This window comes from Oncorhynchus nerka, linkage group LG4, assembly GCF_034236695.1.
Source record: "Oncorhynchus nerka isolate Pitt River linkage group LG4, Oner_Uvic_2.0, whole genome shotgun sequence".
Classification (NCBI taxonomy): domain Eukaryota; kingdom Metazoa; phylum Chordata; class Actinopteri; order Salmoniformes; family Salmonidae; genus Oncorhynchus; species Oncorhynchus nerka.
Genome location: NC_088399.1, coordinates 76567197 through 76580884, shown reverse-complemented (window position 1 = coordinate 76580884; position 13688 = coordinate 76567197). Strand labels below are relative to the sequence as shown.

General features: G+C 51.1%; 1 protein-coding gene across 28 annotated transcripts in view; it reads left to right on the top strand.

The window, feature by feature from the left end:
- The window catches only part of clasp2 (cytoplasmic linker associated protein 2), a 121290-nt gene that overhangs the window by 45095 nt on the left and 62507 nt on the right, over positions 1-13688 (top strand). For 22 of the 28 annotated variants that reach the window (XM_065017850.1, XM_065017848.1, XM_029658609.2 and 19 more), the window contains 2 exons: positions 7375-7445; positions 10451-10522. In XM_065017850.1, the coding sequence (XP_064873922.1) occupies positions 7375-7445; positions 10451-10522 (143 nt within the window). Of the gene's footprint in view, positions 1-6522; positions 6816-7374; positions 7446-10450; positions 10523-13688 lie in introns of those variants that run through there. The other 6 variants (XM_065017864.1, XM_065017859.1, XM_065017875.1 and 3 more) reach the window with 3 other exon arrangements.

The following is a 13688-nucleotide window of genomic DNA, read 5'->3' as shown; positions in this document are numbered from 1 at the left end:
GAAGGGGAGGAGGGACAGAGCGAGTGGGAGAGGGCACTGGACAATACAGAGGAAGAGAGGGAGAAGGGGAGGAGGGACAGAGAAAGTGGGAGAGGGCACTGGACAATACAGATGAAGAGAGGAGAAGGGGAGGAGGGACAGAGAAAGTGGGAGAGGGCACTGGACAATACAGAGAGGGAGAAGGGGAGGAGGACAGAGAGTGGAGAGGGCACTGGACAATACAGATGAAGAGAGGGAGAAGGGGAGGAGGGACAGAGAGAGTGGGAGAGGGCACTGGACAATACAGAGAGGAGGACAGAGAGAGTGGGAGAGGGCACTGGACAATACAGAGAGGGGAGAAGGGGAGGAGGACAGAGAGTGGGAGAGGGCACTGGACAATACAGAGAGGGAGAAGGGTAGGAGGACAGAGAGAGTGGGAGAGGGCACTGGACAATACAGAGGAAGAGAGGGAGAAGGGGAGGAGGGACAGAGAAAGTGGGAGAGGGCACTGGACAATACAGAGGAGAGAGGGAGAAGGGGAGGAGGGACAGAGAGTGGGAGAGGGCACTGGACAATACAGAGGAAGAGAGGGAGAAGGGGAGGAGGGACAGAGAGTGGGAGAGGGCACTGGACAATACAGAGGAAGAGGGAGAAGGGGAGGAGGGACAGAGCGAGTGGGAGAGGGCACTGGACAATACAGAGGAAGAGAGGAGAAGGGGAGGAGGGACAGAGAGAGTGGGAGAGGGCACTGGACAATACAGAGGAAGAGGGAGAAGGGAGGAGGGACAGAGAGAGTGGGAGAGGGCACTGGACAATACAGAGGGAAGAGGGAGAAGGGGAGGAGACAGAGAGAGTGGGAGAGGGCACTGGACAATACAGAGGGAGAAGGGGAGGAGGGACAGAGAGAGGGAGAGGGCACTGGACAATACAGAGGAGAGAGGGGAGGAGGGACAGAGAAAGTGGGAGAGGGCACTGGACAATACAGAGGAAGAGAGGAGAAGGGGAGGAGGGACAGAGAGTGGGAGAGGGCACTGGACAATACAGAGGAAGAGGGAGAAGGGGAGGAGGACAGAGAGTGGGAGAGGGCACTGGACAATACAGAGGAGAGAAGGGGAGGAGGGACAGAGAGAGTGGGAGAGGGCACTGGACAATACAGAGGACGAGAGGGGAGGAGGGACAGAGAGTGGGAGAGGGCACTGGACAATAGATGAAGGGGAGGAGGGACAGAGAAAGTGGGAGAGGGCACTGGACAATAGAGGAAGGGGTGGAGGGACAGAGAGTGGAGAGGGCACTGGACAATACAGAGGAAGAGAGAGAGAAGGGGGAGGGACAGAGAGTGGGAGAGGGCACTGGACAATACAGAGGAAGAGAGAGAGAAGGGGAGGAGGGACAGAGAAAGTGGGAGAGGGCACTGGACAATACAGAGGACGAGAGGGAGGAGGGACAGAGAGAGTGGAGAGAGGGCACTGGACAATACAGAGAGAGAGGGAGAAGGGGAGGGACAGAGAAAGTGGGAGAGGGCACTGGACAATACAGAGGAGAGAGGGAGAAGGGGAGGAGGGACAGAGAGAGTGGGAGAGGGCACTGGACAATAGAGAGGGAGGAGGGAGGAGAGAGAGTGGAGAGGTCACTGGACAATACAGAGGGAGAAGGGGAGGAGGGACAGAGAGTGGGAGAGGGCACTGGACAATACAGAGGGAGAAGGGGAGGAGGACAGAGAGAGTGGGAGAGGGCACTGGACAATACAGAGGGAGAGAGAGAGGAGGGACAGAGAGTGGGAGAGGGCACTGGACAATACAGAGGGAGAGAGGGAGAAGGGGAGGAGGGACAGAGAAAGTGGGAGAGGGCACTGGACAATACAGAGGGAGAGAGGGAGAAGGGGAGGAGGGACAGAGAAAGTGGGAGAGGGCACTGGACAATACAGAGGACGAGAGGGAGGAGGGACAGAGGGGAGGGCACTGGACAATACAGAGAGGAGAAGGGGAGGAGGGACAGAGAAAGTGGGAGAGGGCACTGGACAATACAGAGGAAGGGGGAGAAGGGGAGGAGGGACAGAGAAAGTGGGAGAGGCACTGGACAATACAGAGGAGAGAGGGAGAAGGGGAGGAGGGACAGAGAGAGTGGAGAGGGCACTGGACAATACAGAGGAAGAGAGGGAGAAGGGGAGGAGGGACAGAGAAAGTGGGAGAGGGCACTGGACAATACAGAGGAAGAGAGGAGAAGGGGAGGAGGGACAGAGAGAGTGGAGAGGGCACTGGACAATACAGAGGAAGAGAGGGAGAAGGGAGGAGGGACAGAGAGTGTGAGGGCACTGGACAATACAGAGGAAGAGAGGGAGGGGGGAGGGACAGAAAGTGGGAGAGGGCACTGGACAATACAGAGGACGAGAGAGAGGGACAGAGAGTGGGAGAGGGCACTGGACAATACAGAGGAAGAGGGGGAGAAGGGGAGGAGGGACAGAGAGTGGGAGAGGGCACTGGACAATACAGAGGGAGAGAGGGAGGAGGGACAGAGCGAGTGGGAGAGGGCACTGGACAATACAGAGGAAGAGAGGGAGAAGGGGAGGGACAGAAAGTGGGAGAGGGCACTGGACAATACAGAGGACGAGAGAGAGCAGGGACAGAGAGTGGGAGAGGGCACTGGACAATACAGAGGAAGAGAGGGAGAAGGGGAGGAGGGACAGAGAGTGGGAGAGGGCACTGGACTATACAGAGGGAGAGAGGGAGAAGGGGAGGAGGGACAGAGCGAGTGGGAGAGGGCACTGGACAATACAGAGGGAGAGAGGGAGAAGGGGAGGAGGGACAGAGAGAGTGGGAGAGGGCACTGGACAATACAGAGGGAGAGAGGGAGGAGGACCGAGAGAGTGGGAGAGGGCACTGGACAATACAGAGGGAGAGAGGGAGAAGGGGAGGAGGGACAGAGCGAGTGGGAGAGGGCACTGGACAATACAGAGGGAGAGGGGGAGGAGGGACAGAGAGTGGGAGAGGGCACTGGACAATACAGAGGGAGAGAGGGAGGAGGACAGAGAGAGTGGGAGAGGGCACTGGACAATACAGAGGGAGAGAGGGAGAAGGGGAGGAGGGACAGAGAGAGTGGGAGAGGGCACTGGACAATACAGAGGGAGAGAGGGAGAAGGGGAGGAGGACAGAGAAAGTGGGAGAGGGCACTGGACAATACAGAGGAAGAAGGGGAGGAGGGACAGAGAGAGTGGGAGAGGGCACTGGACAATACAGAGGGAGAGAGGGAGAAGGGGAGGAGGGACAGAGAAAGTGGGAGAGGGCACTGGACAATACAGAGGAAGAGAGTGAGAAGGGGAGGAGGGACAGAGAGAGTGGGAGAGGGCACTGGACAATACAGAGGAAGAGAGGGAGAAGGGGAGGAGGGACAGAGAGTGGGAGAGGGCACTGGACAATACAGAGGAAGAGAGGGAGAAGGGGAGGGACAGAAAGTGGGAGAGGGCACTGGACAATACAGAGGACGAGAGAGAGGAGGGACAGAGAGTGGGAGAGGACACTGGACAATACAGAGGAAGAGGGGGAGGAGGGACAGAGAGTGGGAGAGGGCACTGGACAATACAGAGGGAGAGAGGGAGAAGGGGAGGAGGGACAGAGCGAGTGGGAGAGGGCACTGGACAATACAGAGGAAGAGAGGGAGAAGGGGAGGGACAGAAAGTGGGAGAGGGCACTGGACAATACAGAGGACAGAGAGAGGAGGGACAGAGAGTGGGAGAGGGGCACTGGACAATACAGAGGGAGAGAGGGAGAAGGGGAGGAGGGACAGAGAGTGGGAGAGGGCACTGGACAATACAGAGGGAGAGAGGGAGGAGGACAGAGAGAGTGGGAGAGGGCACTGGACAATACAGAGGAGAGAAGGGGAGGAGGGACAGAGAGAGTGGGAGAGGGCACTGGACAATACAGAGGAAGAGAGAGGAGAAGGGGAGGAGGGACAGAGAGAGTGGGAGAGGGCACTGGACAATACAGAGGGAGAGAGGAGAAGGGGAGGAGGGACAGAGAGAGTGGAGAGGGCACTGGACAATACAGAGGAAGAGAGGGAGAAGGGGAGGAGGGACAGAGCGAGTGGGAGAGGGCACTGGACAATACAGAGGAGAGAGGGAGAAGGGGAGGAGGGACAGAGAAAGTGGGAGAGGGCACTGGACAATACAGAGGGAGAGGGAGAAGGGAGGAGGGACAGAGAGAGTGGGAGAGGGCACTGGACAATACAGAGGAGAGAGGGAGAAGGGGAGGAGGGACAGAGCGAGTGGGAGAGGGCACTGGACAATACAGAGGGAGAGGGGGAGGAGGGACAGAGAGTGGGAGAGGGCACTGGACAATACAGAGGGAGAGAGGGAGGAGGACAGAGAGAGTGGGAGAGGGCACTGGACAATACAGAGGGAGAGAGGGAGAAGGGGAGGAGGGACAGAGAGAGTGGGAGAGGGCACTGGACAATACAGAGGGAGAGAGGGAGAAGGGGAGGAGGACAGAGAAAGTGGGAGAGGGCACTGGACAATACAGAGGAAGAAGGGGAGGAGGGACAGAGAGAGTGGGAGAGGGCACTGGACAATACAGAGGGAGAGAGGGAGAAGGGGAGGAGGGACAGAGAAAGTGGGAGAGGGCACTGGACAATACAGAGGAAGAGAGTGAGAAGGGGAGGAGGGACAGAGAGAGTGGGAGAGGGCACTGGACAATACAGAGGAAGAGAGGGAGAAGGGGAGGAGGGACAGAGAGTGGGAGAGGGCACTGGACAATACAGAGGAAGAGAGGGAGAAGGGGAGGGACAGAAAGTGGGAGAGGGCACTGGACAATACAGAGGACGAGAGAGAGGAGGGACAGAGAGTGGGAGAGGGCACTGGACAATACAGAGGAAGAGAGGGAAGAGGAGGGACAGAGAGTGGGAGAGGGCACTGGACAATACAGAGGAAGAGAGGGAGAAGGAGGAGGGACAGAGCGAGTGGGAGGGCACTGGACAATACAGAGGAAGAGAGGGAGAAGGGGAGGACAGAAAGTGGGAGAGGGCACTGGACAATACAGAGGACGAGAGAGAGGAGGGACAGAGAGTGGGAGAGGGCACTGGACAATACAGAGGGAGAGAGGGAGAAGGGGAGGAGGGACAGAGCGAGTGGGAGAGGGCACTGGACAATACAGAGGGAGAGAGGGAGGAGGACAGAGAGAGTGGGAGAGGGCACTGGACAATACAGAGGGAGAAAGGGAGGAGGGACAGAGAGAGTGGGAGAGGGCACTGGACAATACAGAGGAAGAGAGTGAGAAGGGGAGGAGGGACAGAGAGAGTGGGAGAGGGCACTGGACAATACAGAGGGAGAGAGGGAGAAGGGGAGGAGGGACAGAGAGAGTGGGAGAGGGCACTGGACAATACAGAGGAAGAGAGGGAGAAGGGGAGGAGGGACAGAGCGAGTGGGAGAGGGCACTGGACAATACAGAGGGAGAGAGGGAGAAGGGGAGGAGGGACAGAGAAAGTGGGAGAGGGCACTGGACAATACAGAGGGAGAGAGTGAGAAGGGGAGGAGGGACAGAGAGAGTGGGAGAGGGCACTGGACAATACAGAGAGGGAGGATTGTGCAGTCTCTGAAGAGCTCCATTGAGGGACTTGCTCTGGTCACCGTGGTTACCGTAATAAGGAGCCTGGAGTGTTGTCATTCTGAGCACAGTCTCCCCTCTCTCTCTCTCTTTTGCACTCCATCTCTCTTTCTCTCATGTATGAATAAATAGTGTGTGTGTGTGTGTTGTCTGTCACATGTTTTGATGTTAACTGATACAGACAAACACTGTCTGGGAGAGAACATTCTATTCAGTCAGAGCTTTGTCTGCTTAGGCCTGTTTTAGAGAAGTGTGTGTGGAATGCGGGTGCAGCCAGAGGCCTAGATGACCAGATCACATATCAGGAAAAGGTCAAAGAGAAGGGGGAGTGGGAGATGGACAGAGGGAGAGGCAGAGAGGAGGATGAGATACGTAGAGCTGGGATAATAAAGAGGTGGAAAGGGAATGATTTTGAGAAAGAAAGATGATTGGGTGAGAGAGAGAAGTCTTTACATGTGTGGGCTTTGGCCAGGAGTGGAGAGGGAAGGAGAAGACGAAGGGGTATCTATGATAAATGTGACAAACGAAAGGAGTGGGAAAAGGAAAGACTGGGAGGACATGTGATGAGAGAGAGAGAGGGAGGGACAAAGAGAGGGGGAGGGGCAGCTTTTCTCTCCCTGTGCTGGCAGCACCAACGCCCCTCCCCCTTTTGAAATCTGTGTGATCTGTGTGCTCTGTGTGGGAGGTTATGTGAAGGGGAACAGCATATCTGCGCTGTCACACACACACTGCCCTGCTCCATGTCATACAAAACACACACAAAGCCTTTCCCTGAGATTGAACCTTTTCCGGGTGGTGTATGTGTCTGAGAGATGATGGATGGTGCTTCGTCGCGTGCCGCGTAATATGCGTTTGTCTCCTGCTGTTTCTTTCTTCCCCGTTCCTCCTCCCTACCTCTCTTGTCCCCTCCCTCTTTAATTTGCTCCCTCTCTCCCTCCTTCGGTCTCTGAGTCACTGCACCATGTTGGATACAAAGAGCAGAGGACTCCAGCGTGACAGTAGCATGGGAGCTACCGCTACGCTACGCAGCAACACACTGACCCATTAATCATCCCGTATGGAAATGATATCGCTATGCTAATTTGGATAACGGCTATGCTAATTCGGGGGATAAATCAATATGGAAATGCTAATGTAGGCTAATTGTTGAGCGGTGTGGAAATGTTACGAAGCTGAGGAGCCTATCGCTAATCGTCAGTAATCAGGAGAGCTAAGCTGTCTGGGGGTTTGACTGCTAGCAGGACGGTGTGTATGCACACACACACACACACACACACACACACACACTTTTGCTCTGGTCCTATCGTTATTAATCTCAACCTTCTCCTTTGAGGTGTGTGTAAGTAATAATGTGTGTGTTTTGTTACAAACAGGTGTGTGTGTGTGTGGCAGATGTTACAGACTGTCTGTCTGTGACGTCGTGGACTTCGTTAGGATTCCTGTGGTGTAATTGAGATAGTGACGCTCAGAACAGTCTCCTGTTCCTACTCCAACACTCATTAATGGCAATGAGAAGATGTCTGGATGATCAGCATGCTGTCACTATTAATGTGCTCAATAGGAGTAGAGCTCTGTTTCCCCACAGTAATAATAGCCATTTCGGTGTGTTTGTGAATTAGGGTCAGAGGTGCTGTAGGTTCAGATGCTTCACTTTTGCTTGGAGAGTCATGTTAGTAGCATGTGAGACACACCCACTTTCAGACAACACGTGTTGCTGTTTTCTCTCTCATGTCACGCTATCCAGATTACTCATATGTTGGTGTGTGTGTGTATTCTGACGACCTTTCCCAACTCCTGTCTCCAGGTTACAGACAATATACGGGCGTTTTGATGAAGCGTTGAATTCTGGGAACATGGCGCTCAGCCCCAGTCACGGTGAGTCTCTCCCTCCCTCATTTTCATTGTTGCTTTTTTGTCTTTGTGCTGTTTGTCCCTCTTTGCCCCCCATGTGGGGCTAGTGCTATGGTCTGGCTGATCTTGTAGCTGTCTGAAGGTCCAATAGGATTACTTGTCTAATCTCTCAGGAGTTTCGTCTCCAGACTTCAGATATCTGGTGTCTGGTTGGACCAAATCCCTGCCTAGCAACACAAGAACTGCTGCTGTTACCAGGCAGTTGGAATGTTTTTTGGTTGTAAAGTTGTAGTTCGGTTTAAGGTTGTAGTTTGGTCGTAAAGTTGTAGTTAGGTTTAAGGTTGTAGTTTGGTCGTAAAGTTGTAGTTAGGTTTAAGGTTGTAGTTTGGTCGTAAAGTTGTAGTTAGGTTTAAGGTTGTAGTTTGGTCGTAAAGTTGTGCTTTTGTTGTATATTTGTAGTTTGGTTATATATTTAGGTAATTAAGCATGAGGGGTTGTGATATATGGCCAATATACCACGGCTAAGGGCTGTTCTTATGTACGATACAACACGGAGTGCTTGGTTACAGTCCTTAGCCGTGGTATATTGGCCATATATCACAAACCCCAGAGGTGCCTTATTGCTATTATAAACTGGTTACCAACGTAATTACAACAGTACAAATATTTGCTTTGCCATACCCATGGTGTACGGTCAGATATACCAAGGCTTTCAGCCATACAGCATTCAGGGCTCAAACCATCCAGTTTCTAATTGTAGTGTGGTTGTATAGTGGTAGTGTGGTTGTATAGTGGTAGTGTGGTTGTAGTGTGGTTGTAGTGTGGTTGTAGTGTGGTGGTAGTGTGGTTGTATAGTGGTAGTGTGGCTGTATGGTGGTGGTAGTGTGGCTGTGTGGGGGTTGTAGTGTGGTTAATTTGGTTTTGACATTGGAATTTGGTTGTAGAGTTGTTGCTTTTTTGTTTATAAAGATTTGCAGTTGTCTACAATTTGCCTAGTTGTATTGTACAGTTTTTTTGTGGAGTTTGGATGTAAAGTTGTAGTTTTCAGTTGTCTACAGTTTGTATTGTATTTGTTGTACTGTAATTTCTGTTCCTTAGTCAGTATCTCTATATGCAGTCTGTTGAGGTACTTTTATCCTGAGGGGATCACAGAGGGGGTTAAGACATGGGGGGGTAAGGTTGCTATGATACCATGTCCAATGGCAGCATGGGGTGGTTAGGTTTAACCCCTGCACTCCCAGGGGTTTTAGTTCGGATCTCTTCAGAGAGGGCAGTGAGCTTTGGGCTCCTAGTCCACTTGCAGAAACACTGGAAGGTCAGTCCTAGCTCTTGTTCTGTTCCATTCTGATGTGGACTCTGTTTCCCCCCCAAACAGTAAACCCAAAGCTCCAACCGGAGTACAGAACATACGATATCAGTCACACACACACACACACCATCAGCCAAACACAGCACACACATTTAGAACACAGTAAAGCAAGAGGAAGCCAGACTGCATTGTCAGGGACGAAGAGCACACACACACTGACTGTGGGGCTGTTATTATTCTGAAGGCTCAACACAGCTGTTGCTGGGAGGCACAGGGGGAGCCACAGAGGGAAGGGGAAAGAGGGAGGCGAGAGCGAGGGATGGAGGGAAGGGGAAGAGAGAAAGAGAGAGATCTGCAGTTGTACAAGCCAGAGCTGTGCCTGTCACTGCTTTCCCTGATTCATCATGACAGAGGGAACGAGAGAGAGCAAGCAAATGAAGGAAAACTGAAAAGAGAGGAGAGAATTTCTCTACACACTTATTATGGCTGTCGGAGGCGAGGGATACAGTGAGTGTGTGTGTAATCTTTGGCTCTGGAGTGAAATCCGTTTAGGGAGTTACTCTGAGTTCCTTAAAATGTCTGGGGATAGTTTGAGTGTATGTGAGTGGGATTGAGTTCTTTGTCCCTCCCTACTCCCTCTTCTCTCCCAACTCTCTCTCTCCCTCCCTACTCCCTCTTCTCTCCCAACTCTCTCTCTCCCTCCCTACTCCCTCTTCTCTCCCAACTCTCTCTCTCCCTCCCTACTCCCTCTTCTCTCCCAACTCTCTCTCTCCCTCCCTACTCCCTCTTCTCTCCCAACTCTCTCCCCCCCCTACTCCCTCTTCTCCCCAACTCTCTCCCCCTCCCTACTCCCTCTTCTCTCCCAACTCTCTCTCTCCCTCCCTACTCCTCTTCTCTCCCAACTCTCTCTCTCCCCTCCCTACTCCCTCTTCTCTCCCAACTCTCTCTCTCCCTCCCTACTCCCTCTTCTCTCCCAACCCTCTCTCTTCCTCCCTACTCCCTCTTCTCTCCCAACTCTCTCTAGTCGTTTGTAGGTCAGGTGTGTGTGTAGGTAGGACACTGGGTGTCTTTGGTGAGAGAGCGGTTTTATTTAAGACTTTGGGACTGAAACTCACATTTAAGGTGTGTGTGTGTGTGTGTGTGTGTGTGTGTGTGTGTGTGTGTGAGAGAGAGGGTAATGTGTGTCACTGCTGCTGGCTTCTCTTTGTGCCTCACTGAAATGTAAGAACTCACACACTACGCAGTAGTCCTAGTAGCCCAGAGTAATTGAGTGCACTGCAAACTGACCCTCAGTAGCTTCCATCAGCTGCTTAGTGGTGCATTGTTGACACACACACACACACACACACACACACACACACACACACACACACACACACAAAGCTCATTCTGCTTCAATGCCTCTCTGCAGAGGATAGTGTGACCCCGTTTCCAGGGTAGCCTGTTTCCACGGTTACGCTGCCATTTTATTATTATGGTCTATCCCTATTCTTGACCTGGAAATGGAACGATTCAGTGTCTGTGCTGCTCGTCTCCTTGTTTCCTATCATCTACTTGTTTCCTATCCTCATCTCCTTGTTTCATCTACTTGTTCAATTTGCTTGTTTCCTCTCATCTCCTTGTTTCATATCATTGCATCCTTGTTTCATTGCATCCTTGTTTCCTCTCCATCTCCTTGTTTCATATCCTAGTCTCATCTCCTCATCTCCTTGTCTCCTAGTCTCACAGATTTCTATCGTATTGCGTCCATCTCCGAAAAGAAGACAACCAAGGAGAATCATCCTTCGTCATAGTACTGTATTTAAACATACTGTTATGGCATTTTAGGGCAGTATTGCTATCAAGGCATGTCCGGCTCCACGTTGGGTATTTATTGATATCCTCGTCACATACTATGTATTGGCTGTTCATATGTGGAACTGTGTTGGCATGTTTAGTCAGTCGGCTTGTGTGGATTGGATCTGTGTCTGTGTCACACGGGCCTGACTCCTGCCCGGGCGTGAAAATATGTTTATAACGTTTGCTTCTGCAGCTTAGAACAGATTACCATACACACACATGTGATGTTGGTACAGAAGGGCCTCGGTGTACTAATCCTGTTCCTGAGTGTGTTGTGTTCCTAGCTAGCTAACATTCTAGTTTCCAAACGAAAGTTCGCTAGTTCGAATCCCCGAGCTGACAGTGAAAAATCTGTCTGTGTCCTTGATCAAGGCACTCAACCCTAATTGCTCCTGGGTATAAGTTGATGGCGGACCCTGGCCTTGACCCCACTCTCCGAGGGTGTCTCAGGGAGAGTTGGGATAGGCAAAAACCCATTTTCATTTCACAAGTGTGTACTAATACAATTAGTGTAGTAATACAATTAGTACATGAGGGAAATAGGGCTCATATGAACACACTGCCTTGTGCAGTCAGCTCTGTCTCTAGTTTAGTGTGAGTGATATCGCAACTGTCAGTCTTCCTTCCAAGAGTCCTCTTCCTTTGTTTTTGTTGTTTCACAGATAAAGGCTAGTGCTGCCCCCCTGTGGACACAAACACATTTTTGCAGAGCATTGACAAAATGCCTGTGTTTTGTGTGTCTGAGATGGTTCTGTGTGTGGTCTTGTTCTTCTATTCTAGTGGGTACCTAAAATCCCCCCACCCTACACACACAGACACAAGGATTTTCGGTACACAAGGATAGTAAAACAATATTCTCCCTCGTGACTACATTTCTCACTTCCCCGTGAGGACAAAGGCTATTTTAAGCTTTAGAGTTACAATTAGGGTTAGGGGTTAGGTTAGTGAAAATAGGATTTTGAATGGAAATATATTTTGTGTGTGTGTACTCGCATGTAGTTACAATGCTCCACCAAATTTGTGTTGCTTGCTGGGTGGTTTTGTTACGGATGTATTTTTTGGCTGTGTGTGTGACGTTCTCAGAATGTGGATTGTGTTTCCCCTCTTCCTTGCATGGCAATGACTGGGATCATTTTCACCTGTATTAGGGATTGGAGAGTGTGTGTTTGCCTCTGCACGTTTGGTTTGTGTATCTGAAACCCCAAACTTTTTGGGGGATTGGGGACTGGGGAGTGCGTGTATACTTTCTCTTAAAATGGTTTTAGTTCTGCCTGTAGCAGCAAGTAGATATGTGGATTATAACTGAGCGTATCACCTCACTCATATTCTACACTGAGTGTATGAAACATTAGGAACACCTGCTCTTTCCATGACAAATCAAATGTTATCAGTCAAATGCTCCGAATACAACAGGTGTAGACCTTTTTTATTTGTTTATTTATCTGTTATTTTACCAGGTAAGTTGACTGAGAACAGAGGAGGGGGATGAATGAGACAATTGTAAACTGGGGATTATTAGGTGATGGTTTGAGGGCCAGATTGGGAATTTAGCCAGGACACCGGGGTTAACACCCCTACTCTTACGATAAGTGCCATGGGATCTTTAATGACCTCAGAGAGTCAGGACACCCGTTTAACGTCCCATCCGAAAGACGGCACCATACACAGGGCAGTGTCCCCAATCACTGCCCTGGGGCATTGTGATATTTATTTTTTTAGACCAGAGGAAAGAGTGCCTCCTACTGGCCCTCTAACACCACTTCCAGCAGCATCTGGTCTCCCATCCAGGAACTGACCAGTACCAAGGTGTAGACCTCAGAGTGAAATGCTTACTTACAAGCCCCTAACCAACAATACAGTTTAAAAATATGAATAAGAAATAAAAGGAACAAGTAATTAAAGAGCAGTAGTAAAATAACAATAGCGAGACTATATACAGGGGTACCGGTACAGAGTCAATGTGCGGGGGCACCGGTTAGTTGAGGTAATATGTACATGTAGGTAGAGTTATTGAAGTGACTATGCATAGATAAAAACAGAGTGACGTAAAAGAGGGGGTGGGCAATGCAAATAGTCTGGTTAGCCATTTGATTAAATGCTCAGGAGTCTTATGGCTTGGGGGTAGAAGCTGTTTAGAAGCCTATTGGACCTAGACTTGGCCCTCCGGTACCTCTTACCGTGCGGTAGCAGAGAGAACAGTCTATGACTGGGGTGGCTGGAGACTTTGACAATTTTTAAGGCCTTCCTCTGACACCGCCTGGTATAGAGGTCCTGGATGGCAGGAAGCTTGGCCCCAGTGGTGTACTGGGCCGTACGCACTACCCTCTGTAATGACTTAAATGTAAATGTAGTGCCTTGCGGTCGGAGGCCGAGCAGTTGCCATACCAGGCGGTGATGCAACCAGGATGCTCTCTGGTGCAGCTGTAGAACCTTTTGAGCATCTGAGGACCCATGACAAATCTTTTACGTCTCCTGAGGGGGAATAGGTTTTGTTGTGACCTCTTCACGACTTTCTTGGTGTGCTTGGACCATGTTAGTTTGTTGTTGATTTGGACACCAAGGAACTTGAAGCTCTCAACCTGCTCCGCTACAGCCCCGTCGATGAGAATGGGGACGTACTCGGTCCTCCTTTTACTGTAGTCCACAATAATCTACTTTGTCTTGATCACGTTGAAGGAGAGGTTGTTGTTCTGGCACCACACGGCCAGGTCTCTGACCTCCTCCCTATAGGCTGTCTCGTCATTGTTGGTGATCAGGCCTACCACTGTTGTGTCATCATTAAACTTAATGATGGTGTTGGCCGTGCAGTCATGAGTGAACAGGGAGTACAGGAGGGGACTGAGCACACACCCCTGAGGGGTGTTGTTACCTACCCTTACCACCTGGGGGCGGCCCATCAGGAAGTCCAGGATCCAGTTGGAGGGAGGTGTTTAGTCCCAGGGTCCTTAGCTTAGTGGTGAGCTTTTGAGGGCAATATGGTGTTGAACGCTGAGCTGTAGTCAATGAATAGCATTCTCACATAGGTGTTCCTTTTTTCCAGGTGGGAAAGGGCAGTGTGGAGTGCAATAGAGATTGCATCATCTGTGGATCTGTTGGTGCGGTATGCACATTGGAGTGGA